This window comes from Pteropus medius, unplaced genomic scaffold, assembly GCF_902729225.1.
Source record: "Pteropus medius unplaced genomic scaffold, Ma_sr-lr_union100, whole genome shotgun sequence".
Classification (NCBI taxonomy): domain Eukaryota; kingdom Metazoa; phylum Chordata; class Mammalia; order Chiroptera; family Pteropodidae; genus Pteropus; species Pteropus medius.
The window spans coordinates 4,011,394-4,037,277 of NW_024342475.1; the positions used below are offsets into that span (position 1 = coordinate 4,011,394).

The following is a 25,884-nucleotide window of genomic DNA, read 5'->3' on the forward strand; positions in this document are numbered from 1 at the left end:
ATTCTCCTCCTTGATTACAGTCAATGTCTTCATCAGGAAAACTCTATGCATTTGAATACATTTGGGACATACACATGCTGTAATTTTATAAAGGAAAAAATACAAAATATAGGAATTGGTCTTTTTTTTAATTTTCCAAGTTTCTATATATTTTACAGGATATGTCCCTTTAATGTTGAAAATGCTGCCATTTAACTCATACCATCAAATTAAATTACTGCCTTTATCTCTTGCACATAATATGAAAGTCATGAGCGGTGCATACTCATTCCCGGAAAACTCAGGTTTATGAGAGTTTCCTATGCTAGATCTTCTGTTTGTAGATTATAAATGAAATTCATACATATTTTCTTTTGAAGTGCTTATCTAATTTTTATTTCCTACCATGTGCTTTAGAATTACCCCTTAATGATTAAATTAAATGTATCTACATTTAGTTATTTTTTCGAATATACTTTCTTTTCCATGACACAATATATTTCAAAGCAGTCCATGTGACAAATAAAATGAATATAGAAAGACAGCACTGGGTTTATTTAGTGCCCTGCAATTCCTCATTTCGTTGATATGTAACATTACAAAAAGGTTTCTTTGATCATTCAGTAAAACAAACCACATAACAATTTGTTTCTTGATGTGGATCAATTGCATATTGATTATATTATGGCTTTCATTGACAGCTGTGTTGGGAGTGGGCTAAATATACACTAAGCTCTCGGGCGCTGGATTGCCACTATTTTATCAGACACCATTAATGATTTCTTACAATAAATATTTAAATATGACAGATATTAATAAAAAAATTTGTGCTTGTTAAAAAAACAAAAGAATATTTAAAAAGTTTGGCAAGAAATATGATAAATGCCCATAATGAAAATCAAATATCATAAACCATACAATATTACTATGGAGAATAGAGAGCTGAGAAGAATAAAATACCATAAAGTGAAAGTTGGTAAAGTTAAAATGAGAATGTAAATACAATAAACTATGCTTAAACGAAAAAAGAAAACATCTCATTTTTCAATGTCAAGTGTGGACCCCTAAATAGACGTGTAACTAGCAATTTTATGCCAAGGGCAAGCACTAAGCATTTATTTTATCCAGCCTCATCTGGTACCCTCCTGTCTTCAGGACACCCATCCTGAGCTGCTCATGCTTTTGCTCTATTTATAATCCGTGGGCATCCTGTGTCAGGTTACCTGGCCTTCTGAGTAAGCAGAGGATTACAATTACAACAACAACAACAACAACAACAACAACAACAACAACAAAAGCTAAGAACCCATTCTTGATTGGAAAATGTCCTCAGTATTTCATTCACTGCTTAGTCTTTCACCACTGAGTTACTTTTAAAGGAATGCATCATGTCAAATGGCACAAACAAAAAAATATATTATACCTTATAAAAAATATTTTATACCTTATAACATGGCAAGTAGATAAATGACATATTTTTATAAATGCTGTCTAATTCTAAAAACAATCTGAAGTAGTTTCTATAACTTATGAAATTTCAGATTTGATACTGGATGTGCCACAGAAGCCCTTTCCAGGGCCAGTTTACGGAATTCCATGATGTCACACATACACTGTTGGCTTAATTCATGCCAAGTGCTTTAGAAAGACATGAATATTTTATCTTGGTCCACAGCGTAGACCTACCAAGCCTTCTATATAAGGAGTATAAATGAACACAGCCATATTCAAGCTAATGTCTCACTTTTCACTATTTTCAAATATTTTAAATAAAATTAATTTTTCCTAATTTTATGGAAAACATTTTTTTGCAAATAAAAATTATGCAATTATAGAATAGAAACTATATTTTCTATCTTCTGTACCTTGAAGAAAGAAACAACTACTACCTATTGAGGTGCTACCCCTATCAGAAAATGTTTTATGCATATATCAAGAAAAAAGTTTGTATGCGTTATGTAAAAGACAAGTGTTTGGATACAAAGTAAATTTTATGGATAATAAAGATAAAATCAGATTAGTGTGTCAGTCACAATTCTTATTTGCAAGCAGCGGTAACTAAATCTGGACATCTTAATAGGTAAAAGTTTTACTGGAAGGAGAAACAATGACAAGAAGTTAGAAGGAAAGATGAGGCAAATGGGACAAACCAAGGTGGTTGCAGTGGCTGCAACAGACATACACTGACCGACATCTGCAGCCGCTGGAAGGAGCCACGACTGCTAGATGGGCTACCTCATCCCATGGCAACGTCTATTCTGTCTTTTCCATTATGTCTCTCCCTCCATAATCCACGGGTGATATAGATTGACTGAGCCCAACTCATGTGTTTGTCTAGCTGTCAAAGGAAGGAGGAAGAGGGAGTTTCTCCCCTTATATTTTCACTGTGGCAGGTGAGAAATATGTGACTGGCAGCTAAAAAAACGAATCATAAATAACGTGGCTACTTAGATTTTTGTTTTGAACCAAAAATTCTTTAAATTTTATGTAAAAGTTGAATGATTCTTGCATTCCTTCTAATGGGTTATTGTAAGTTCATTCTCTAAAGAGGATATATAATCTTGACATCCATTCGAGCTGTGGACTGAATTTTACCTATGGTCTTTGGCAAATTACTAAATCTATTTACTGTTTTCTTTATCCACGATAATGCCCATGCATTTTATCTTCCTTAAAGATATTTTATTAAAATCACTGATGCTAATTAAAATATAGATATTCTCAAAGAGGTATTATTAAATTTTTAGTCAACAATTTAATTTCACGAATGCATGCTCAATCAGTCCAAGAACTAATTTTATAGAATTCCTATTCAGCTGCATTAGTAGAAAATCTACAATGCAATATGCTTGTATGTGTCCATATTTCCTCTATAAATGTCACACAAGAGGCATTTATGCTCATAGACCTGTGGCCATTAAATACATAGTTTCACATAACTTGTATAGCTTCTCAGCAGTGAGGAATGTGTCCTACCATGAGAATGCCCACACTTTTGCATGGAAGAAAATGAGTCTGGTTTTCCATTTCTTTGAAAAAATGCACTGTGAGATAATTGAAGGCAGAGATGTTTGCGTTTGAAAACAAGCCCCCATTGAGAACTAAGAATGGAAAATTATTCCTGATGACCTTTCTCATTTCTTTTTGTTTCTTGGCTAAGTCTATGAAAGATCAGAGGAATAGTTACAGAGATGCCTATTTTGTGCACCTTCTTTCAAAATTAACCCTTTTCTCTATGAATTGCATTGTAGTGGGAAGGATGTCAGATGGCCTATCATTCACTCTAATGTACAGGAATCAGCCTATAATAAAAATCAAACTAGTGTTCATTGCAAGTAAGGTCCCCTATGAATTATCTTAGATAAAGCATCTGTAATGCTTACAAGGTAAAGTAAATGCATCTCTAAGGAGCAGAGGAGAGATTAGGACAATCTATTATTGCAACCAATCAGCATTTTCTTTCTATTTCAGTGCCTATATATCAATGTAAGTGATATCAGCAGATTGCCTCCTGTAAGATTTATTTTTAAGATTAAAATTATTGATTTTTCTTACTACCTCATCAGTGTTATTTTAAAAAATCTCAGCTGATAATAAAGCCATGCCAAATATTCAGATGAAAGCTGATCATTAGCTAGACAGTTGATTTCATAAAAACATCTGGATACTTGACTGAGATTTTTAAAGATTTTTATGTAGATATTTGACATAATAAAAGTTGTACTTACTATAACTTCACACACACACACACACACACAAAAGATCCCGTGGCTAACTCTGAATATGTTGATAATAAAGTCTTTGATATAGTTGTTTGTATACGACCTTGAATGCAAAGTCCTACCTTTTTGAAGATAATTTCTGAAAATACTATTTTAAAATTCAATATAAAAAGAATGCTAAATTATGTAATACACATTCTTTTTTCTTCCTAAAAACAATTGAGATTTTTATTCCTGAAGTGATAATTTTCTTTATTTGGTTGAATTTTTTAAGGCCAAACACATTAAGCAATATATGCGAAATCACTGAAACACATCAAAACAGTTTTGTGAACTCTCATTTTGATTTCACAGTGCTCTGATCATACGTTATATTTTAAATAAGTTTGGATTACATAGAATTTGGAGGTAATAACTGATATGTAATGGCATGCCATAAAACCATAGGTGCTTCAAGCATTTTATTTCCATGTGTTGTCATTTAAAAACCTCCCATTTTAGCGGAGGCTAAATGAAGAAAACATATTAACATCATTCAGTAAATTTAATTCTCCTGACAGTAATTTAAAAATACCACAACATAAATTATGTCCACAATCTTCCATTTAAAACCATTTATTAATTTTTATTTGCTTTGGACATTATTATTTTTTAAACCAGTAAAAACCTGGATTCGGCTGAGACAGAGGAGAGAGAATGCTGAGCTGAAGAAACTTAAGGCAAAGATGAGATTACTTGCCTTCTCTAGCCCTTGGTCATACCTTAATGAATCTTCTTGGTCATACCTTAGTGAATCTCCTATCATAACTTAAGTTCAGTTATTATTGTCTATATGAATATCTGGAGGTCATTACCTGAGTGGTGTGACTTTCTCTATGTCTCTGAAATGTCGAGGTCGCTGTCCCACTCACAGACAACCTGGAATATCCATCTTCTTCAGGTAAACCTATTGAGGTTAACACAAAGTAGTTAAGTTGTGTGTCTTTCCCTTGAAGAAAATAAGTTGTGTATTTACCTTAATAAACTAAAATTGTTACATTTTTTGGATTGCCATGATCGTAGATAAACACAAATTGAATAATAAAAATTTTCCAAGAAAATATGGGAATACAAAGTATTGGGGGAGTTTCGTTTAATAAAAGAGGCAGTATATGAGCAAAAGAGATAAATCGATAATGAAGAAATATATAATAATAGCACAAAAGTAAGCAAAAGTCAGTAAAGAAGTATTGAAGGGGAGAAGGGGAATTTTTCTAGAAACTTAAAATTGATGAAACATCGATGGGGGAAAAGAAGTATATATGGATAAGAAAAGAGTAAAAAGGTTCCTTGAGTTTCTATGAAAGACAGAGTTTGTATTTAATTTGTAGGGTAGCAAAGAAGGGATTAGAAGACAGATAAGACACAATTAAGTGTGTGTCAGATGAATTTTATTGACTAGTTTATTTTATATACAAAAGGAGGAAAGAGATTGAGTAGAATTCCATGACAAAATGATCGGGATAGCTGCTCAGCCATAATAGACCAATTCATAATCAACTATATAGAATGAATGATGGATTTGAGAAGATTTACATCTCCCCTCCCCCAAATAATATAGAAGTACTTATGAGGCACCAAAGAATTTTTATTAATTATCCCTCATTACAGAAGCAGGGTTTTTCAACCTCAGCACTGCTGACACTTTGGGATATATATAATTCTCTGCTGTGGGGGCTGTCCTGTGCATCGCAGAATGTTTAGCAGCATCGCCGGTGCCTACCCTAGATGCCAGTAGCACTTTTCCAGTGCAACAACTAAATATGTCTCCAGACATTGCCAAATATTCCCTGGAAAGCAAAATCATCCCTGACTTAGAATGATTGTGAGAGAGAAGGATAAGTATCATCACAAGTGACTTATTTAGAAAAATAAATAGATTAAAAATAGCAACTACTCCATGGAATGAGTTACCTAGAGAACTTCAAATTCTGAAGTGATTGCTATTCATCTGAAATTAGAATTAGCAAGAATGGTGTAATTGATGAAACATATATATGATTCCTAAATTTTAAAAATCATACTTTTCCAATTACAATACAAAGTTAGTTGTTCAGGAAAGTACACAAAATCCTATCAACACGTAACAGGGCCTCCCAATTGATCTTCCTGTTATGTACACAAATACCTTGTATGGAAAGTTTAGCTCTATTGAGACTGGGTAGACCAAGGCCAGCACCTAAAAACTGATATACTTATGGATTGGGGTTCGTGTGCTGGAGAGTGGGTCCCTGATATAAGCAACAGCAATGTCTTCAGTTGGCTGGGTGAATATTGTATTAGAGACTGTGGTCGCAGGTGTGGAAAAGGTTCCAATCCAGCAGTTAGTGTTAGAGCAATCTGGAATCTAAACAGATGGAAGGGAGCATGGGAATCTAAGATCAGGCACAACTTGGACTTTCAGGCAACTAAAGCAGCAGATAGTTGGCAATATAATGTGTGTCCAGGTAGCAGGGCACAGCAAAGGGTTTGGGACCTATGTGAAGGAGGGATGTCAAATTGTATGTGTGTGGAGGGGACAAATGACTGATTGATAAGCAAGACAAATGTCCACTTCTAAAGAATCTGGTTCACAGAGTCCAGGAATCTGAAGAAGGGGAAAAAAATTGTAATCTATTTTTCAAAAGTAAATTGTAATTAGAAGTTTTATTCTTCAAATCAAAACAGAAACACTGTTTAGTGAAGATACACACTCAGAGCCAAATCAATAGTATAATGTGTTTTATACTATTAATTGATACTTATAGTATCAATTATAGTATCAATTAAATAAAGTTAAGAAATATTTATGGTTGGCCTCTGAATAAGGAAGGCACAAGGAAATACAATGAAGAATAAAGAAAATTTTCTACTTTTGAGAAGAAGTGGAAATGACTCTTATCAGAATACACAACAGAATGAGTTAAGGGGTAAGTAGGAGCACAGGTAAATTGAGCAGGTTTTTGGAGAAAGCAGGGATTAGAGGAAACATGATGGTGGAGATGCCAAAGGGTCTAGGCCTTCCAAGATAAGAAGGATTTTGAAAGATGAAGAGTTTTGAGAAGGGCCTGCCTGGCTGAGGGGACAAATGAGGTAACAGTGAAATATAAAGAGCTTGCTCTCTGTCCAGGGGAGTGGCCTGTAAGAGTATGGCCAGAGGAGGGAATCTGGAGGATGTGCTGGAAAGTAAAGCAGGCCAGATATTAAAGGACTCTACATAACATTTCACAGAAATTGGACAATATTTGTAGGCAATGGGTAGCACTGTAGGTTTCTGTGAAGGGATGTGACACCGTTTTACCTGTGGTAAGTTAAAAGTCATTTCTTACCTGCCAAGTCAAGAAATCATTGACCTCAGAACCTATGGTAGGGTCAACAGAATATGGACAGATGGCTTCAGGTTGAGGAAGAGGAATATGTGGGAATAGAGAGCCAGGTGATGACAGAGGAAGAGTGAGGTAGAAGAGAGAGGGGTGCCAGAGAAGTTCTGCATGAATAGTGTCTCCTCCTGATGAAGGAGGAGGTGAGGAGAGTATCTGGAATGAGAAGTGTGGGGTGGAGGAAATCCTTGACAGCTGTAGAAAATACGTGAGAACCACATTATGGCTAATATACCAAGAGAGTGTAGCTCGATAAAATAATAGCTGGGAAGCACTGAAGTGCAAAGGAGGTCACAGGGCAGGATTTTTTTTTTTTTTGACCAACGCAATATTTTATTTTGCTGCCAATTAAAAGCAGTACATTTTTAAAGACAAATGATCAAAAAGTGACATTAAAGGCACAAACCATCAAGAAAATCCAAACATTAAAAATAAATATATGTTAAAAATATTGTAAAAAATGCAAATTCAAAAGAACAATATAGAACATTTAAATACACTAAATAAAGGCTTTATTTTTCTTAAAACATCCTACAAATCAAAATAAGGTTCTACCCTCAGATTTTAAAATACGGGCAAAGACTATGCATAGAAAATTAAAGACAATACAAATGACCGCTAAGTAATAAACATGTTCATTCTCACTATTCAAAGAAATGTATATAAGACTACATAAACTACCTATTTCCCTATCAAAATAGCAAATATTTCAAAACTTATTAGTATAGAAATTTTGCACACATATAAAAGTAAAGAAAATATGTAGTAAAACTCCAGGTACTCATCAACACACTTTGGAATTTTCATCATTTTAATCTTGTTTCACCTATTCATTATCTCTTTAGAAAAATATTTCAGGAATTTAAAAAATTTCCAGGAAGTCATTTAACTTGCAAATTCTTGAGCATTTGCCCCTAACTGATAGGACTTTTTTTTTTTTTTTTTAAACATAGAATTTCCTCATTCAGCTAGGGGGAACACTGTTATGCAAAGGCTCCAGAAAAGCCTTAAAGTCTTATGGGTAGAAAATTCCACTGTGCGTTGTCCCAAGGTTGAAGGTTTCGGTGTTGAGGAGGGGGACATTAAGGTTAACCTAGATCCACCTATTTGTTGATTTCCATTGGAAAGCAGATTTCCATCACAGAATGATTGTTTATATATATTTATGAGCTTGCTCTAGTTTTCTCACGGCCCTAGCCATCTCCCCAGTCCAGGCTCTGAAGTGACAATTCCTAGTTTAAACAGTTTTCTGTCCCTTCCTCTAACTATTTTTTCTACAGTGGCAACAGTGTGCCTCAAAGTGCTGATAAGCATGTCTGTTTGATATGAAACCTTCATTTAAAAAAACAAAACAAAACAAAACAAAACACTTGCCCCGATTATAGCAAGGACTAAGGTCTGAAACTGTACCCATCCTATCTATGTCCCTGCTCCTCTGCTTCGAGAAAGCATGCTGAGGCTCAGGGGAAGGCATTCCACTCATGCCGATCTGAATCTCAGCACAGATACTGACACTCCATAGGATGGGTTGCTCTTAGCTTGGCAGACGAGAGTTAGAAAGTCATCGATTGTGATCAAGGGTCCAGGCAGAGGGAGGAGGCTTTGCACTCTCTCTCCAGTGTAGCTGAGTACCGCTCAGAGCTGTGTATATTAAACCCTCCCCAGGACACTCAGGAGGGATGACTTTTAGTATATTCTCCTCATCAGTTATGGTGTGTATTTAGCCTCTTGAAATGTGTAGAATGATTTTTGAAAACAATCTGAGACTGAGGTCATGAAGTCTACAAGCAGAGCCCAATGGGTTTATTTAAAGTCTTCCAAAGAAGAGAATGAGATAGACTGTAAATGGTAGTGTGATAATGCACTTTATATGGTTACAAGATCAAACTCCTTGTCATTTTATAGGAACCCAAAAGTGTTTAGTCAATAGCACTGGGGTTTGGATTCATTTTTTATGTCCTCCCAGCTTACCAAGCACTCCTTAATTTTTCTCCTGTTTTTCTATGCAATTGGACATCTGCATTCACCTTCCTCTCTGACCACCTATTCTGTACCTCCATGTCTGCCCTTCTCAAGGTATATTTCTCAAAGGTAGACACTCTGCATAGTTTCATGGTCAGATGTTCTTTCCTCATTTCTCTTCATACTTTTTCCTCAGATGCTATAAACAATCCCCATTTTTCAAGCTTCCTTGAAAAGCTGCCTTTCTTAGCTTTCCATTCTGGAATCCTCATCTAATTCCAAAACTCTAATCATTTATGTAACAATCATCGATAGCCAGAAGTCCTTCTTAGCTTTTGAACTACAAATATAACCCACAGAATTAAATTCCACTTAGAACTTCCTTTTCTCTGTTCAGAGTGCACTATTCTCCCTTCATCTTTAGTCTCAAGTTCTTGTAGTCACCCCTCACTCCCTTTTTCTTATTTCTTGTACCAACACATTCTCTAATACTCTTGCTGGGTGCACACAGCCTGTAATAGTTCGAATAAAGGAACACAAAAAAGGTACTCCCAACGTCAAGTTTCTGTTCCATTGTTTACCTTGAATAATGAGATCAGGTAAATTTCAACAAAATAGCACACAGGGCTCCTTCCAAACAAGAGCCACCCTTTCAGAGACACTCTTTAAATTGGTGTTCAATGCCCTGTACACATTTTCTTTCCTATCTTATATATTTACAAAAATATATATTTACAAAGCAACCCATTCACATCCCTGCCAAAAAGACATCATGTAGTAATTTTTTTTTTTTCAATTAAGGGTGTTCCCTTTCTTGTCTGGATTCTATTTGTTTTGAAAATCCCAACTTTCACAATGAAATGTCCTTAACTCTTTCAGCCCATAAGACTTTACTCTTCTATGTGAGAATTGTTATTTACGTGGCTGCTTTGACACTTGTCACTGGCTGCCCTATTTTACGATCTCTCTTGATTGATAGCGCTATCAGCATTTTATGTATTTTCTCTCACTTTCTGTGTGCTCACAAACAGCGCACCTTGGGCTGCTTAGATATCATCGCTTCTGTCATTTTATAGGAATCCAAATGCCTGCATGCGACGAGTGCTTAATTAATACTCTGATTGACTGATGTGCATATGGCTTTCACTAGGGCTTCCTCTTGCCATTTTGTCCTTTCTATTGTTGTAAATCCTCCAACTTAGAGATAAACAGATCCTTTCCTTGAACTCCATCCACATATCTCAACTTCATTCATCCCAGAGGCTCATTCATCCCAAATTATAATGTCTGTCATTGCCCTGAATACCAGTGTAGGCCATCAAAATGATATGCCTGTTTGACTATACACATGTCTGTATTTGGTCTATGTGTAAATAAGTCATAAGGCATTGATTCTAGCATTACACTCTGTAAAATCTTGAAGAAATTAATCCACTGCTTTGTACTTTATCTACCTCATACATATAATTTTTGGTTTTCTTGGGTAAATCCTCGGGGATCATCTAACTCTAAAATGTCTAAGATTTTTGTCATAGCTGTTTATAGGTAATGTTTATCGGGCACTAACTTTGTGCTAGTCTCTTCATTCTAAATAATCATAAAAATCTCATGAGCCAGGTCCCCTGGGTATCCCCATTTTTCAGATGAGAAAACTCAGAACTGGAGAGGTAAAGTCATTTGCTCATGGTCACGGGGTTAGTAAGCATTAGAGTTGGGGTCTGAACCTAGGGAAATAAGAACAATGCAACACTGCTAAGAAAATTAAGTTGGAAGTAATTTTGGGTTCCTCCACTTGAGCTGCTGCAAGCTTTGTATACCCAGCATGAGTATTAGAGAATGCATTGGTACAGGAGTTGAGAAACAGAGGGTGAAGGATGACTCCAAGAACTTGAGAATGATGATGGGAGAATGTGCACTCTTACCAGAGAAAAGGAAACGCAGGGTCAATTCAGTTATTTTCAACCCCGACTTCTCAACCACGGTGGAGGAAATTTAATTCATTTCAATTCAGCTATTTTCGACCCCGACTTCTCAACCATGGTGGAGGAAATTTAATCGAAGTCCAAATTAGAAATAGTTTAATATAACTTCGAAATAGTTTTAATTAGAGGGAAGAGTGGGGCAGGGCTTGCTTTCTTTGCAAAGCTACCTTCTGTTGCTCAAAATAGATAACTGTGCAATATTCCAGATTGTCAAGTGAAGGCTTGCTTCCTCTGGCAGTTAGCCTTTGAGTCAGACAACAGCATGAGTTCCAAAGAATTTATACATTTCCCATAAACAAAGTGATGTTAAATGTACATATGGATATATTTCATATGCTCCAACCAGAGGCTCCTTTGCCAATGGTCTGGACCTATCTTGAGGCAGAGCTGATGAAAGCCATTCTTTGATGTTCTCAAATCAGTATGGTTTAGTGCTCCAATGGTGCTAAATTCAATATGGTGCTGGAATCTATGCAAAGATGCAGAGCTCCTGGTCCTGCAAATGGTATCACCCAGGCCTTCCCTGTAGAAAGCCCTTAATCGCCTCAGATAATCCTTGCTGTGCACTGAGGATGAACAAAATGCAAATAAAAAAAAGACAATTTTCACAGAAAGATATATATAAAAATCAAATATAATAACTGTATTCTTTAATTGCCATTTTTCCTGATGTCCAGCAATAACATATATATTCATTGAGCAGCAAAAGAGAAAATCATACTGAGCATAAAGTGCTCTAGTTGGAATTTTTTATATCTGCATTTCCCTACAAAATAAACATCTTTATATTCACAATATTTAGTTTGATATAACGAAAACGTTCTAACACTAAAAACTGTTCTCTAATCTAATGATAAATAACCACAAGTCCAGGGAATAATTAAGTATATACAAAAGATCTAAGTCTGTGTTCACATCAGTAAAAGGATGGCAATTAAAGTAAGTGATAGCTATAATTACCCACACATAAGTATATTTCAGCAAATGAACAACACAGATAATTATTTCTGGGAAGCAGAGGTAACATGCAGATACTGGCATTCAAGAGAGAAATCGTTTCCTAGAAAATAACACTATTTCTGATTCAATTAGAACTTCAAGTTATTTTAAACATTTATTTCCATCTTGTGCCTGTATTTAGAAAGCACAGTGCATGTTGTAAATTATGAATCAGTACTAATAACTGCTTTAAGAATTATAACGTGTGTATACACACACACACACACACACACACACACACACACACAAATATATATATCATGTATTGCACATGTGTTATATTTATTCAATTTTTATCATACTGACTAGAAGACATTTTCTGACTCTGCCCCCTGCATAAGACTTACTGGTTCACTGTAAGATGTAACATTGTTTTTAATCGGTAAATGCTTACTCAGTGCCTAACTATCCAGGGCATTGTGCTGGATATTTTAATCATAGGAAAGTTTTAGAAACCCAGAAGTTCATGGTGTTCACAAAGTAGATCAAACATAGAAAGTGGTTTTATAAGACTAAAAACCCAACTGAAATAATTTTCCTTTTGTACGTATAACTTTTGAGATTTTCAAGTGGTCTTTGATTAATGACAAGACAGAACTCGCTTTATTTAAAATCTTGTCCCTGTAAGCACTTAAGGAACAATACATAAATCTGTGCTTTAGGGTTTGGAAGTATATTATGTTAGGTTTAGAAGTCTGAATTCCTAGAGATGTAATTTATATTATTTTCAGGGAAATAATTTCAAGGCATGTATTCCACAAAAATTTCCATTTTGATCTAGAGATGTTTTTTTGTTGTTCTGTTGGTTTTTGGTTTTATTTTGATTTTTGGAATAAGAATCAGTTATTTGTATTGTTTGCTAGGACTATTTCCCAAGCCATAGTTTTTGTCTTTTGAATAAAAACACAAACAAATTAAATATTTTAGTGAAAGGAAGCTTTCCCTTTTTTTACAGTAGGATATGCATCATCGAAGGTGAGCTAGGGAGAAGGCATGAAGTGAAATTTTAGCAAAAGTGATGGATCTATGGTCATCTTTCTCATATGTTTGTATATTCAGTTTAGATCATTCAATATATTTTAAATTCTCTTTTGTTTAGTGGCTAGTCTTAAATATCTCAAAATTGCAAGTAAAAGAGAAATGAATTACCTTCTTACTAGATATATGAAACCTTTGTGAAATACTCTTCTATCACACACTTGATGCCTATTGTTGTTATTTATATTCCATTTTTATTATTTTAAGAATATTCAATTTGAATATAAGGGCATACAATGTTTTTATTTAATTTACCTCCTCAAAGAGAGTTATCATCTGAGATTTTAGAAAGTAATTGATTTTTGAAAAGATTAATTCTCAATATTTCTATCTAAACACAAATCTGAACATTACACATTAACATGGAAAGTTTTACAAAATACCTATTTTAATCAAGTTGGAGTAATACATCATAAGCTCCCAGTGCTATTTTAAGGGTGGAAAATAGAAAGATAATTTTAATATCCAACAAATAGTACTTGGTTATTTTAACTCATAATAGTCCTATATGATGGAATGCTATGCATCCAATACCATAGCTACCTATAAACAATGCAGATCTATATTTGTTGACATAGAGATAAATTATATGATTTCCTAAGGGGAAAAAAGCAGATTATTAAAACTGTATGTATAGTATATAACTCAAACTTTATAAAAACAAAGCCAAATATATTATGTAGACATGTACATATGTTTGTATGAAAAAATAAAATTTGACACAGTGGAATATCAGACATATTTAGAATATTTCTAGGTAATGGAATTATAGTAGTTTTTAGTCTTTATTCTTTTCTGTATTTTCCAAACTGTCAAATAGAGCTTGTGTAATTTTTATAACTTGTATACAATTATAAGTGCCATATGCATAATGATATATATTTTAAGAAAGCTTCTGAAGTCATTGAAAAGAATACATTAAGAAAGGCCAATACTTGGGGAGCTTATATCATTATTTGCTGAACTTCTGTCTGTTCTTAGTGGTAATAAATTTTTGATAACTATAGTTCTTTTTGCTAGATGTCTTTACTGCTAGTCTAAAAATCTTTTGTATCTTACAGGAGTCATTCTCCCCACCTCCCCAAAACACCATAAAGCCTCCTTCTTGTGAGCCAAATACTTCTAATCATTATATGTAACCCCTGCTTCATATGGAGGGGTAAGATTCATAAACACTTTTGGGGTTTCTTCTCTGTGTGCGTGTGTGTGTGTGTGTGTGCATGCATACACATGAATGCAAATCATTAAGTCAATTTTTTTTCTTAGCCAACAGAACATTCCCATATCATTCTGGAGACCTTAATGTTAAGCTTAAACAAACCTGTCCCATCTAATTACTACCATCAATGACTCCCAAAGTGCTACTCATGATTAAAATTCCCTGGCTAGTTTTTATTCTATATCCATTCTCCCCTTCCTCCTTGGAGAATCAGCAATGAACGTCTTTGGGTCAGCAATATTCTCAGCTGAAAGCCCACCTTCCCAGCGCTGACTCTGAGGACAGCAAGAGATAGGACAGCGATTCTCTGAGGGCCGTTAAGTTCCACAGTCCTGGATAACTAACACCCATTCTGAAATCTCCCTTCCTCTCTTCCTCTCTCTCACTCAATATTTTTAAACTGTGGAACTATAACTACAACAGAAGTCAAGGAATAGAAATTGTCGGCTACCCAGAGGCCTCCATCATTCTCTTTCTCCAAATGAAGTAAATCGCTGTCCTGACTTTATGGTAATCCCTTCTCAGAGCCCCTCATCCTTGCTATTCAGTTCTGTAATTCTACAGGGTGTATTAGAAAAAGTAGTGTTACCTTGTGATTTTAATTTGCATTTCTCTAATTGCTAGTGAGGTTAGACTCTATTAAAAATGTTTATTTAAGTGCTTGTTCATGTATCCTGTCCTATTTTCTATTCAGTTGTCCTTTTTGGTTTGTTTTTAATTTAAGTAAACTGAATATGACCCTTTGTTGCTTAAAAATGTTGAAAATATTTTATCTCCCATTCTCTCTCTCTATTTTTTTTAAATTATTTTTTTATTTTTAAAAATTTTCCCTCTTTACTGTTTGTACTCTTTTCTGTGCAATTTAAGAAATCCTTCCTAGTAGGGTTGACAATTTTCTGGCTATCAATTATATTTAAAGAAGATAAAAAATTATAAATCTTAGACAAATGATAATAATAATTACATATTTTGATTATATCAAAAAGCATATAATAAAATGATTGTACTTGAGCAACAATAACCAAAAAATTCTTTCTTCTCACATCTCTGAGGTTAAAAAAAAGATATTGTCCTATATTTTCTTCTATAAATTTTATTATTCTGTGTTAGATATTTAGATCTATAATCTACCAGTAATTGTTTTGTTTGTATAGAGTGAGATAGGGGTCAAATTTCATTTTTTTTTCTTCATGTGGATAGTAATTGATTATCCTTTCTCCAGCACCCTACAATACAAAGTTTGTCATGAATTAAGTGCTATTTATGCAAGCTGGGAGACTTTTTTTTTTCCTATTCTTCTCTGGAAGAGTTTGTGTAACACTAGCATTTTTTATTTTTAGAATTTGGGAAAAACTTATAAAAAAGACCATTTGGGCCTAGAGCTTTTCTTGTAGAAAAGTATTCAATTAGATATTCAATTAATTTAATATTTATGTTACTATTTAGCTTTCCTATATTTTTTTCTCCATTTTGGTTAGTTATATATTTCTTTTGAGAAATATGACTATTCACCTAAATTTACAAATTGATTTTGATATACATCTGTTCATAATATAGTCTTTTTATTTTTTAATTTCTGCAAGATCTGTGGTAGGTCTTCTTCTTTATCCATAGTATTGGTTATTTGTATTCACTTTATTTCTCTATTGCCTTTGTAAAATAATTTATCAATTTGTTAAATGTTTCAAAGATTTTTTTTCAAATAAAACCAGCTTTTACCTTTGTCATTTGTTTTATACTTCAATAACTTATGTTCTTATCTTTTTTACAACTTTCCTTCCATTTTCTTGATGTTTAATTTGTGGTTCTGTTTCTAACAACATTTTTAACACTGATTTTCAGCTTTTCTTTGTTCGCAATAATATGTATAAAGCTGAAAATTTCCATTGATTAAGACTTTGGCAGCGTCCCACAAATTCTGTTATATTTTTAGTGTCATTAGTAAAAAAGTTTTTGTGTGTGTATGTGTAATAGAAATGAAAGTTTTACTTTTCAAGTAAATGAGAATTGCTGTTTTTAGATATTTGAATGGTATCTTTTCTTTTGGTATCTTTTTATATTTAAACTATCAGTATCATCATGTTTTACATGTTCCTTAGAAATCGTAGGCTTTAAAATGTTGTATTAATCAATTTATCTTTAATGTAAACTTATCTAATTGAATCTTTTAAAATTTAATGGTATTCAATTCAGTTTAACTGTTTTCATATATGCTTTTATATTTACCATCTAAGACCTTTCTATTTATCTTAGCTTTCAGATATTCCTATTTTACTTCTTTTTTGCCATCTTTTGGGTTGATTGACTTTTTATTATTCTATTTTACTCTTTCTCTTAGTTTGGGAATCATACACCCCACTACTATTCTTTCAGCAGTTACCTTTGAAATTATAACCTGCTGGTTTGATTTATCAATGTATAATATTAAACATATTTTTTTACCCCCTCCTAACTTCACTAACTTTTAAAAATTGTTGTTTATTCCATCCTGAATTTCTGAGCATTCTGGGTCTGGCCATGTTTAATTCTTTCAGTTTTTATTTTTTTTTTTGTACAAATATTTTAACTCCCCTTCATTCTTACAGGACGTTTTTAAAATTTATTGCTTATAAAATTCTAGATTGGAAGTTATTTTATTTGAGCATGTTAAATGTTATTTCATTGTTTTTGAACTTCAATTGCTGCTCTTTTGAAGGTAATTTGTCTTTTTCACTTCTGGCTGCTTTTAAAATTCATGCTTCTGGTTTCTTTTTATTTATTCTACTCAGACTTTTCAAATTATATGTATGTGTATACATATATATATATATACATATGTATATATACACACATATAATATACATATATATACATATGTATGTATGTATATATATATATATATATATATATAAAATATACATATATATATCAAAAGTCACATTTATAGACCGTAAGATTCACCCTTATTAATTGTACACATCTATGAATTTATAGGAAAACACACATTCCTGTTTGTCAATAGCACCACATGCTCCTTGGCTGTTTACTTGGTCTGAGTGTTGTGTCTCCCAGAATTACTATATTGAAATCCTAATCCTCAAGGTGATGGTATTGGAAGGTGGAGCCTTTGGCATGACAGTAGATCATGAGAGCAGAGCCTTCAGGAATGGAATTAGTGCACTTGTGAGAGAGTCGCCATACAGCTCCTGCACCCCTTCTGCCATGTGAGCACATAGTGAGAAGTGGGCAGTTAGCAGTCTGCAACCTGGAAGAGGGCCCTCACCAGAACCCAACCATGCAGGCACCCTGATCTTGCCTTCCAGTCTAGAGGACTATAAGCGATAAATTCCTGCTGCTTATTAGTAATTCAGTCTATGACATTTTGTTATAGCAGCTTGAATGGACTAAGACAGCAATCTATCCCCTGCCATTACACCTAGCCTCTGGCAACTACTGATCTGTTTTCTGTCCTATAGTTTTGCCTTTTCCAAAATGCTCAAATAAATGGAATAGCACTTACAGTCTTTTGATTCTAACTTTTTTCATTGAGTGCAATGTGTTTACGATTCATCTATTTTGTTATGTGTAATTGTAGTTCACTGTTTTTATCGCAGAGATTTTCCATGTGCTAGTCAGCCTGAAAAATGGCCCCCAGTAGGCTCACCTCTAGGCACTCACACCTCCCATCGAGTGGACTGAATCTTTGACTCCCAACAAACAGAATGTAGCGGAAGTACAGATGCACCCTCTAATAGTAGGCTGTGTAAAGACTGTGACTTTCATCATGGATGTTACTTCTGGCTTTCTTGTAGATTGCTTGTTTTAGGGGAAGCCAGTTGCCCTGTTGTGGGACCCACCCTTATGGAGAAGATCATGTAAGTGAGCCTAGAAGTGGATCTTTCTGAGGCTTGCTGGTAGCCAGGTGAGTGATCTTGAAAAGAACAGCATGGAGGAAGGTTGAGCTGAGTTATAACTTTAAATCAGGCAGTCAACAAAAGCCACAGTGAGCAAACATAAAGTAAGGAATTCAGGAAGTTAGCTGATGGCAGGGGAGAGCATTTCAGGTAGGGGAACAGCAAAGGCCTTGAAATAGAAACATGTCTAAATTGCGAGACGGCCTGTGTGGCTTGAGTGGAGTAACTCTATGTATTACTAGATGTTTAAATGAAGAGAAGTTGAAATTACCATTAATTATAAAATGTTAATTCAAGAAAAGGGATACTTTGTACCAAAGGCACTCAGCTCAGCCACATCCAGATACTTGACCCACAGGAACTACGAAATAATAGCTGTGTATCGTATTTAGCCTCTGAGTTCTGGGGAGTAATTTTCACACAAATAGGTGACTAATATGAGCCAGTCACCAGTTGAAGGACACTTTACTTTCAGTTTTAGGTGATTATGAATAAAGGCACCATAAGCATGTGCATACAGATGTTTGTGTGGATACTGTTTTCATTTCTTTTGCGTATAAATACGCAGGAGTGGGATTGGTGGGTCACACAGAAAGTGTGTGTTGAACTTTATAGGAAACTGTTAGAACATCCATCTCCTTCTTCTGTTCAGTATAAGCCTCATTTTACACTGGTTCCCATAGACCAAATATTCCATAAATATCTCTGAAAAGTCAACTAATACTGAATACAGCTTTAATTCTTTAACTTAACCTATAATAAGTTGACAATATGCCCTACAGTGAAGTTTTATAGTTTATATTCTATTTTCCAGTTTTAAGCCTATTTTGTTTTTATGTTTTAAATCCATTCTCCCTAGAAAGTTGATACAACTTAAATCTTCTCTATTTTACTTCTGAGTTTAAAAAGTGCTTACCATTTGAGACGGAATTTCCATTTTCAGTAGTGATAGCACTAGAGAGTGAATTAGATAACTGGATTCCGTGGTTATTTGCATTTCTATCTTGAGTCTCTGATGCAATTTCTGATGTTGCAGGATCATCTCGGCGAGTTAGGTTCATGTTAGTTTCAAAACCTAAAATAAATTTTAGAAAATATTATTCTTTTCTGATAAAATACACTGAATAAGTTGAAGAAAATACTGAAAGGAAATAATACAACTTATGAAATCAAACACTAATTGCATTTAAAATGATAAATTGGTAATAATAATCAAATTTATGTCCTATAAGATATTTATCAAATTTCACCACAACATTGTCAAACATAATGAGAAATAGTAACTGGTCAAAATGCGTTTCATAATTTGTCTTTTTCAAACATATCTATAAAGAATTTTGATGTCATAGATCAAATAACTTGTCATTATAACACTTCCCATTAGAGAAGGCTATTTCCTAAAAGACATGTGGCAATAAGTTTATGTTTCAGAAGTTTTCTGAATTATTAAGTAGAGCTGAGGCAACCTTATAGCTTTGGCACGAAATAAGAAATATGTTTTCATCATTACTATAAATGTGTTATTATCCATTTAGGAACACTAAACTTCAAAGCCCCACTCCTGCATTCTATACACTAAGAATATTACCTAAATGTTTATTGCATGTCCCAAATTGAGCACTCGGAGAAATGCAAACACAGAAATCATTGTCCAAATTAGAGTGAAGAGCCAAATAAATCTATATTTTTTAAACTATGTGGTAATAATAAAGTAAAATATAACAAATGCTAGGGTTTGCAACAATGTCTGCTAGATTTTTCTATAATGACTGCGTTATCCTTAGTCAGGTTCTACAAGTGACAGTGTGCAAATCAAGCACAATTGTCATCATGGTGTCGGGCGTGGCCCTCTCCACCTCTCGCCTCCTCCACCTGAGTCACTCACGTTCCCTCTCAGACTGGCCAAGTGTACCTGGGATTGGCTCTTGTTTTCCCAAGGACCTCAAAAATGCTCCAACCTACTGGGAGATTTCTGCTTAACATCAGGGATATACATGCTGCTTCTGCTCTTGTCTCTTGGTACACAATAGATTCTGGCTGTCTTTAGTTAGGTCTTTCTGAAGTTTTAGGCTAATAAATTATTCAAAAGGAATAATAAGCATAATTATTATACTCTATAAGTGGCAGAACAGTTTATCCCCTGTGATCCCAATATCCAGGATCTCAACAGGCAGAGAGGTTATCCTTGTTTTGCTGAAAAGGGAATTAAGATCACCCAAGGTCAAGTAGCTGGGAAGAGGTGAAACAGAACTTTAACCTTTGTATTCTGATTATTGTTCAGTTTTTTGTTTTTCTCTAAAAGACAAATTATACTATGTCATTTCCATGCTTTAAAATCTTAAATGAATTGTGTGCCTAAATTCTAAGGTAGGAAGGAAGGATCATTGGGAGGAAATGAGGGAGGTGGGAGGGAGGGAGGAAGAATGAAGCAGGTCAGCCAACCCTCTAGAGCTTGTCTCCCAAGGTCGGGATTCACTTGATCCTTTTGAATACTTCCTCCTGGACATTCTTTCCTCTTGTCCTTGACACTTACATTTAAATTACACTACAGGCCACGGACATTTCCCTAGATGCTCCACATTGACTCTCATTTCAGTGCTTCGGTCTATACATTCTATCTGTTTATCTCGAATGTGCTCTCCACTCATCGACCCTGCCTCTTCCTACCCACCAATGAGGGTCTTGTTCAGATGACGTGTAATGCAATGACCACACATTTACAAGTAAAGCACAGAATGCAGCACAGAGAGGAGCCTGGTCTTCCCAGGTAGAGTGATGGCCTAAGGTTTAGAGTAGGAAATGCTGGGTAAACAGACTGAAGGCAAAATGAGCAGTGCTTTAAAAACCAGGAAGAAAAGTTTATATTTAAATGATCCAGTGAGTCACTGTAGCTCCTGACTTCTTGCACTTAAAAAACAAGTGAAAAGGCTTTGGTCAAGCCAGCCTGTGTAAGAATATCATGTCAGGTGATCTAAACCATCTTAGTTCTTGACAATGAGAAATTATCAATGACAATGAGAGAATATCTGTACAGTTTGGTCAACTCCTTTTTGCCTTTTAAAAAAAATCTTTGGAAAGTTAGTAAATCAGGTTTGGTTTTTAAGCTGTCTCACCTACTTTTATTCCTCTTTAAGCTTTTTTTTTTTTTTAATTCTTAAATTCAGTTGTTTATTGAGCACCTACTATGTGCCCAACACCCTCCAGGTGCTAGAAACAAAATAAAGAAAACCACAGACAAGCAGCTGGGAATTTAGTGCACAGTTTGACAACAGACAAATAAGCAAATAAACAGATAATTAAAAGTGGTAGACTCCCAGCTGGGTAGAAAAAAATTAATGAGCAGTGAGGGTAGGCAGCCAAAGTTTTCAGGCAACGGTGGGTTCAAAGAAACATCTCTAGGAGGTCACATTTAGGCTCAGAGAAAAAGGAAGGAAAGAAGTAGCTGTGTAGAAAGACAATCTCCCCACATGTGTGAAGACCCCAAACAAGAAACCAGGTAGTAGGATCCCAAAGATCTGGGTGCAGGGAAGCAAAGGGCCTGTGGGAGAGGGGTTGGGATATCACTCAGGGTGGGGAGGCCGCCACAGGCAGGAATTGAAGTTTTGTTCTCACTGCAATGGGAGGTTACAACTGAAGGGTGTGAAGCAGGGAGAACCTCCCTGGGTAAATAAGGGCAGTTCTCTTATGTCTGGTGGTGCAAGGCTCAATTCTCTGAGACACTGTCGAGACTCCTGGTATGAATATTTGATGCTGGTTTTCCTCATAACTGATTTCTATCTCATAAATAGTTGATATTTAAATACAATTTAAAATATAGTAAAAACTTCCTTTTCTGCTATTAACATTAAAAAAGAAAGTTTTCATACTTGTAATCATCGGGTTAAATTGTAGCCAAGAAATGTTTCTAAATTTGTCACAATAAGCTATGATCTTTACATTATCTACTAAATTTTCTCTATATTTTTATATTAAAAGTATATGTCTGCTCAAGAATGACTCTGGGTTGGAATAAGGGAATAAGTCCCTCTTAAAGTAAAGACATAATAATTAATGGTCAACCTAATGCTTATTAGTCACATTGCTTTTACAATAATTACCGGCTCCTGAGTGTTTATTACGTGCTAATCCCCTGCTAGATGTGATACTTGATTTAGCTCTTGTTTTCCTAACAATTCTGAAGAGTTGTCACTATCACACCTATTTTCAAGATGAGGTCATTGAGGCTTGGGGAGGTTAATCTATGTGCAACATTTCACAATTAGTGTTGCTGATGGATTCAGACTATAGCACAGCAGGGCTCCACCACCCACCCACACTCATTCCTGTGCTTGGTCCCTTATGTAAAATCTTCCCTCCTTATTTCATTTGTCGATGTAAAAGGTAAGGCAGCTTCTTTACTGTGGCTTTATCACCCATGCCTCAGTGGTAATGAAATGGGAAATGCAGGTTTAAAACTTGTACACTAACCACTGAAATAGGGTTGCAAAATTAATATAGGTGTCCTCACTTTGCAGTTATCCTTATTCATTAATATTAACTGGGGGGTTCCTGGCTTACTAAATTCTGTGTCAGCCTCTGCTCATAAACACCCTTACTCCAGGTTAAATCCAAACATGTAAAAGTGTCTGTGCCCCAACTTTTTAATTTCTTGATTCAGTCACAATGAGGGTCAAACGCAGAAACTCTCAATAATCTGGTTTTGTTGTAAAGTGTCAGTTTAGCACAATGCTCCTTGTCAAAATTATGCCCATTAGTCTGTATTTAAGCACTGAGGGAATGAAAACGATGACAAATCCAGAGGAGGCTGGCATTAACTACGAAGAAGCCCTATTATAAAAGTGCATTGACAAGATGCATACTTTTTGAAGACTTTTCAAAGGAATAATACAGAGAAAACAAAGTTATCAAGTTTGTTTATGCTTCCAAGCAGTGGCCATCAGAGTTTTGAAGGTAAAGAAAAGTTGGTCGTACCAAAGGGAAATATTTGAGATTCTCAAGGAGTTTAAGCAAAATAGCAGAGGAGTAAGAACTGTAGAATACTATATAACAATTTAAGTAAGGTACAACTGGGTCATTTTTTATCTCTACATCCAGTAAGATCAGTAATTTGTGTAGTTTAGTGGCATCCTTTGGTCAGGTACATCATAATACTGGTTGATTCAAATTCCTGTGGTGGTTTCTTATAGCCTATAAACAGGATTTCTCCATGACCCCTGTCTGGCGTTGTTTTCACAGGTATGGGAGAAATGAATCACACTGGGATCTGACTCAAAGTCTTGGTCTGTACATTAGGATGTGATTATTAAATACAAGTATGCAGTGCAGACACATTTAAGTTGAACTGCAATCCAATGAGAGAGTTCTAGCAAAACTCTAAATTAGAATATACAAAAAACAATGAGTTGTCCTTGTGTTAGTTTTTATATAACTAAAATATCATACTGGGTGGGTATGATCCTTTGAAACTGTGGTTTTCAATAGGAAGTGATATTGCCACCCCTCAACCTCCTTTCCCCCAGGAACATTTGGCAATGTATAGAGATGTTTCTTCTTGTTACACTGGGGGAGGGAGATGCTACTGGCATTGAGTAGGTACACAGCAGGTATGCTACAAAATCCCCATGATGAAGAATTATCTGGCCCAGAATGTCAATAGTGCTGAGGCTGAGAAAGCCTATCTTAAAACCTAAGGCGGATTGCTCCATTCCCCTACTCAAGTCTCTCCACTGGTTTCTTATTTTCTTCAAAATAAGACCTAAGGGTTTCCTGAGGCTAAGAGACCCTTCACTGCCCCAATTAACTCCTTGCCACATGCATCCCTGTGCTCCTCACTTAGACTCTCATTCTCCCGGATGGAGCATGGGGGCTCTGATCAAACCTTCCCTGAGCACAAGGACTTGCCGGACAACCTTCTAGAAAAAAGCACACCCCTCCCTGCCCCAGGTCAGTTTCTGTCCCTACTTCCTGCTTTCGATTTTGTACAGAGTCCTTCTCACTGCATGACACATTACATTTCAATTGTTTGTTTTGTGTTTCCTCCCTCTGGAATGTTGGCATTGTGAGCTCAAATGCAACGTAGGTGCCTAGAACAGTATCTACCCTTAGCAGGTGCTCAATAAATATTTGTTGAAAGAAAGAGGGAAAAAGAGAATAAAGGAATGCATTAATTATTACAACAACACTGTTACAGAAATTTAATTTTCTAAAAGGAACTACACCTTTTGTAACTAAAATAGTTGTTTACTAAATGAAAAATTCATGTGAATGACTATGGAGAAATCACATATCACAGTAATAATTTCTCTCCAGTCACATGAGATTATTGGAAACATATGAAAGGCTTTCCACTGTTAATAATATGACTTGGAGTTCTAATCCCTACTTATTTAAAATTACAAGGTAAGAGAAATACATTGTGTGAGGTGAAATTTTTCTGCTTGTTCAAAGGGCCAGAGCTGTTTGCTTCCTATCTACGAGTGTTAACTTGAGGAAGAAAAGACTTATGGATATTTGAAATCTACTCCTGACCCACAGTGGGAGGATTCATGTTTCTAGTACTGTCCTACCAGTTATCACTGATAAATATTTCATTATTTTCCTACCAATATGCAAAGTCCATAGATATTCAGTTTTTAAAAATCTTTTACACAGTTTTACGATCTCTAATGTCATAAAATTACAGTCAGCCTGGTAAATGTTGGCTCTGACATCTTGGTAGCTGGAGATGGGTAGAGGCAGGCTGACCAGGAGTCTAGTTAGTGGAGGTTCCAGACTCCACTTCTACTTGCAAAGGCCACTTCTAAGGCCCAGGAGGAAGTGGGGCAATGCGTGAACAGTTAACACTTGAGTACCTGACAGCTTTTTTTGTCAAAATTTCTATAGTAATGTAGTTATAATGATTTATTTATTATTCTTTCTTTTTTCTCTTTTTTCCAAGAAATATTTATTGAGCATCTACTATGTGCAGGCACTGTTTTAGGCATTAAGCAATAAGTAATTTGCTTTATTTTCTTATTTAAATTAATGTTCACTTTACTCCATATTTTTTTGTCATCTTTACTCTTTTTCTTAAAGAAGTCCCTCCTCCCTCCAGTTACATAAGCTTCAATGTCTGGAGAAAATAGAACCTGTCCCAGGCATACAGGGGTCTCGCAGTAGTCTATCTGATCAAATCTTAACTCTGGGAGTTCACACTCACTAAGAAAAGAATGGGTATGGAATCACCGAATAAAGCCACAAGGCAACATAGCCTCTACTTCTTATTAACATCATTTTTGATGATCGTTATTGCTTTTTGCAGGTCCTTAGGGAAATGTCCAAGTAGGAAAAGCATTACTCCTAACTAGTCATCCAACTATTTTGCAAGTTTATCTTGATACGAAGGTGTGAATAAGTTCATGTAAGTGGATGTGTGTAAGAAACGAAGGCAGGATTTTGTTGGGGGGAGAGGAGAGGTAAGATGAAAGCTAAGGAGAGGAATTTGTTAGAGAATGAACTCAAAGAGAGAAGTTTCTTACAAGAGAGACAGTAGTTTCCTTGAATAAGTTTGGGCCAGCTAGAGAAATATGGTGAGTAGAAGGAGTGACTGAGAGAAGTATTCATTCCACATCAACAGCAAGAAGAAATATGGCCAAGGGCCCAGTAGTTGGTCCATCTCTGGGAAAGAGAGATGTCCTCGGGCTGGTGGCCACT

General features: G+C 35.2%; 1 protein-coding gene across 8 annotated transcripts in view; it reads right to left on the reverse strand.

Annotated features, from left to right (window-relative positions):
* The window catches only part of MYO16 (myosin XVI), a 513,348-nt gene that overhangs the window by 21,775 nt on the left and 465,689 nt on the right, over positions 1–25,884 (reverse strand). For 7 of the 8 annotated variants that reach the window (XM_039866287.1, XM_039866291.1, XM_039866293.1 and 4 more), the window contains 2 exons: positions 19,109–19,267; positions 4,556–4,647 (listed from right to left, as the gene is read on the reverse strand). In XM_039866287.1, coding sequence (XP_039722221.1) covers positions 4,556–4,647; positions 19,109–19,267 — 251 coding nt within the window. Of the gene's footprint in view, positions 1–4,555; positions 4,648–11,070; positions 11,610–19,108; positions 19,268–25,884 lie in introns of those variants that run through there. The other variant, XM_039866289.1, reaches the window with a different exon arrangement.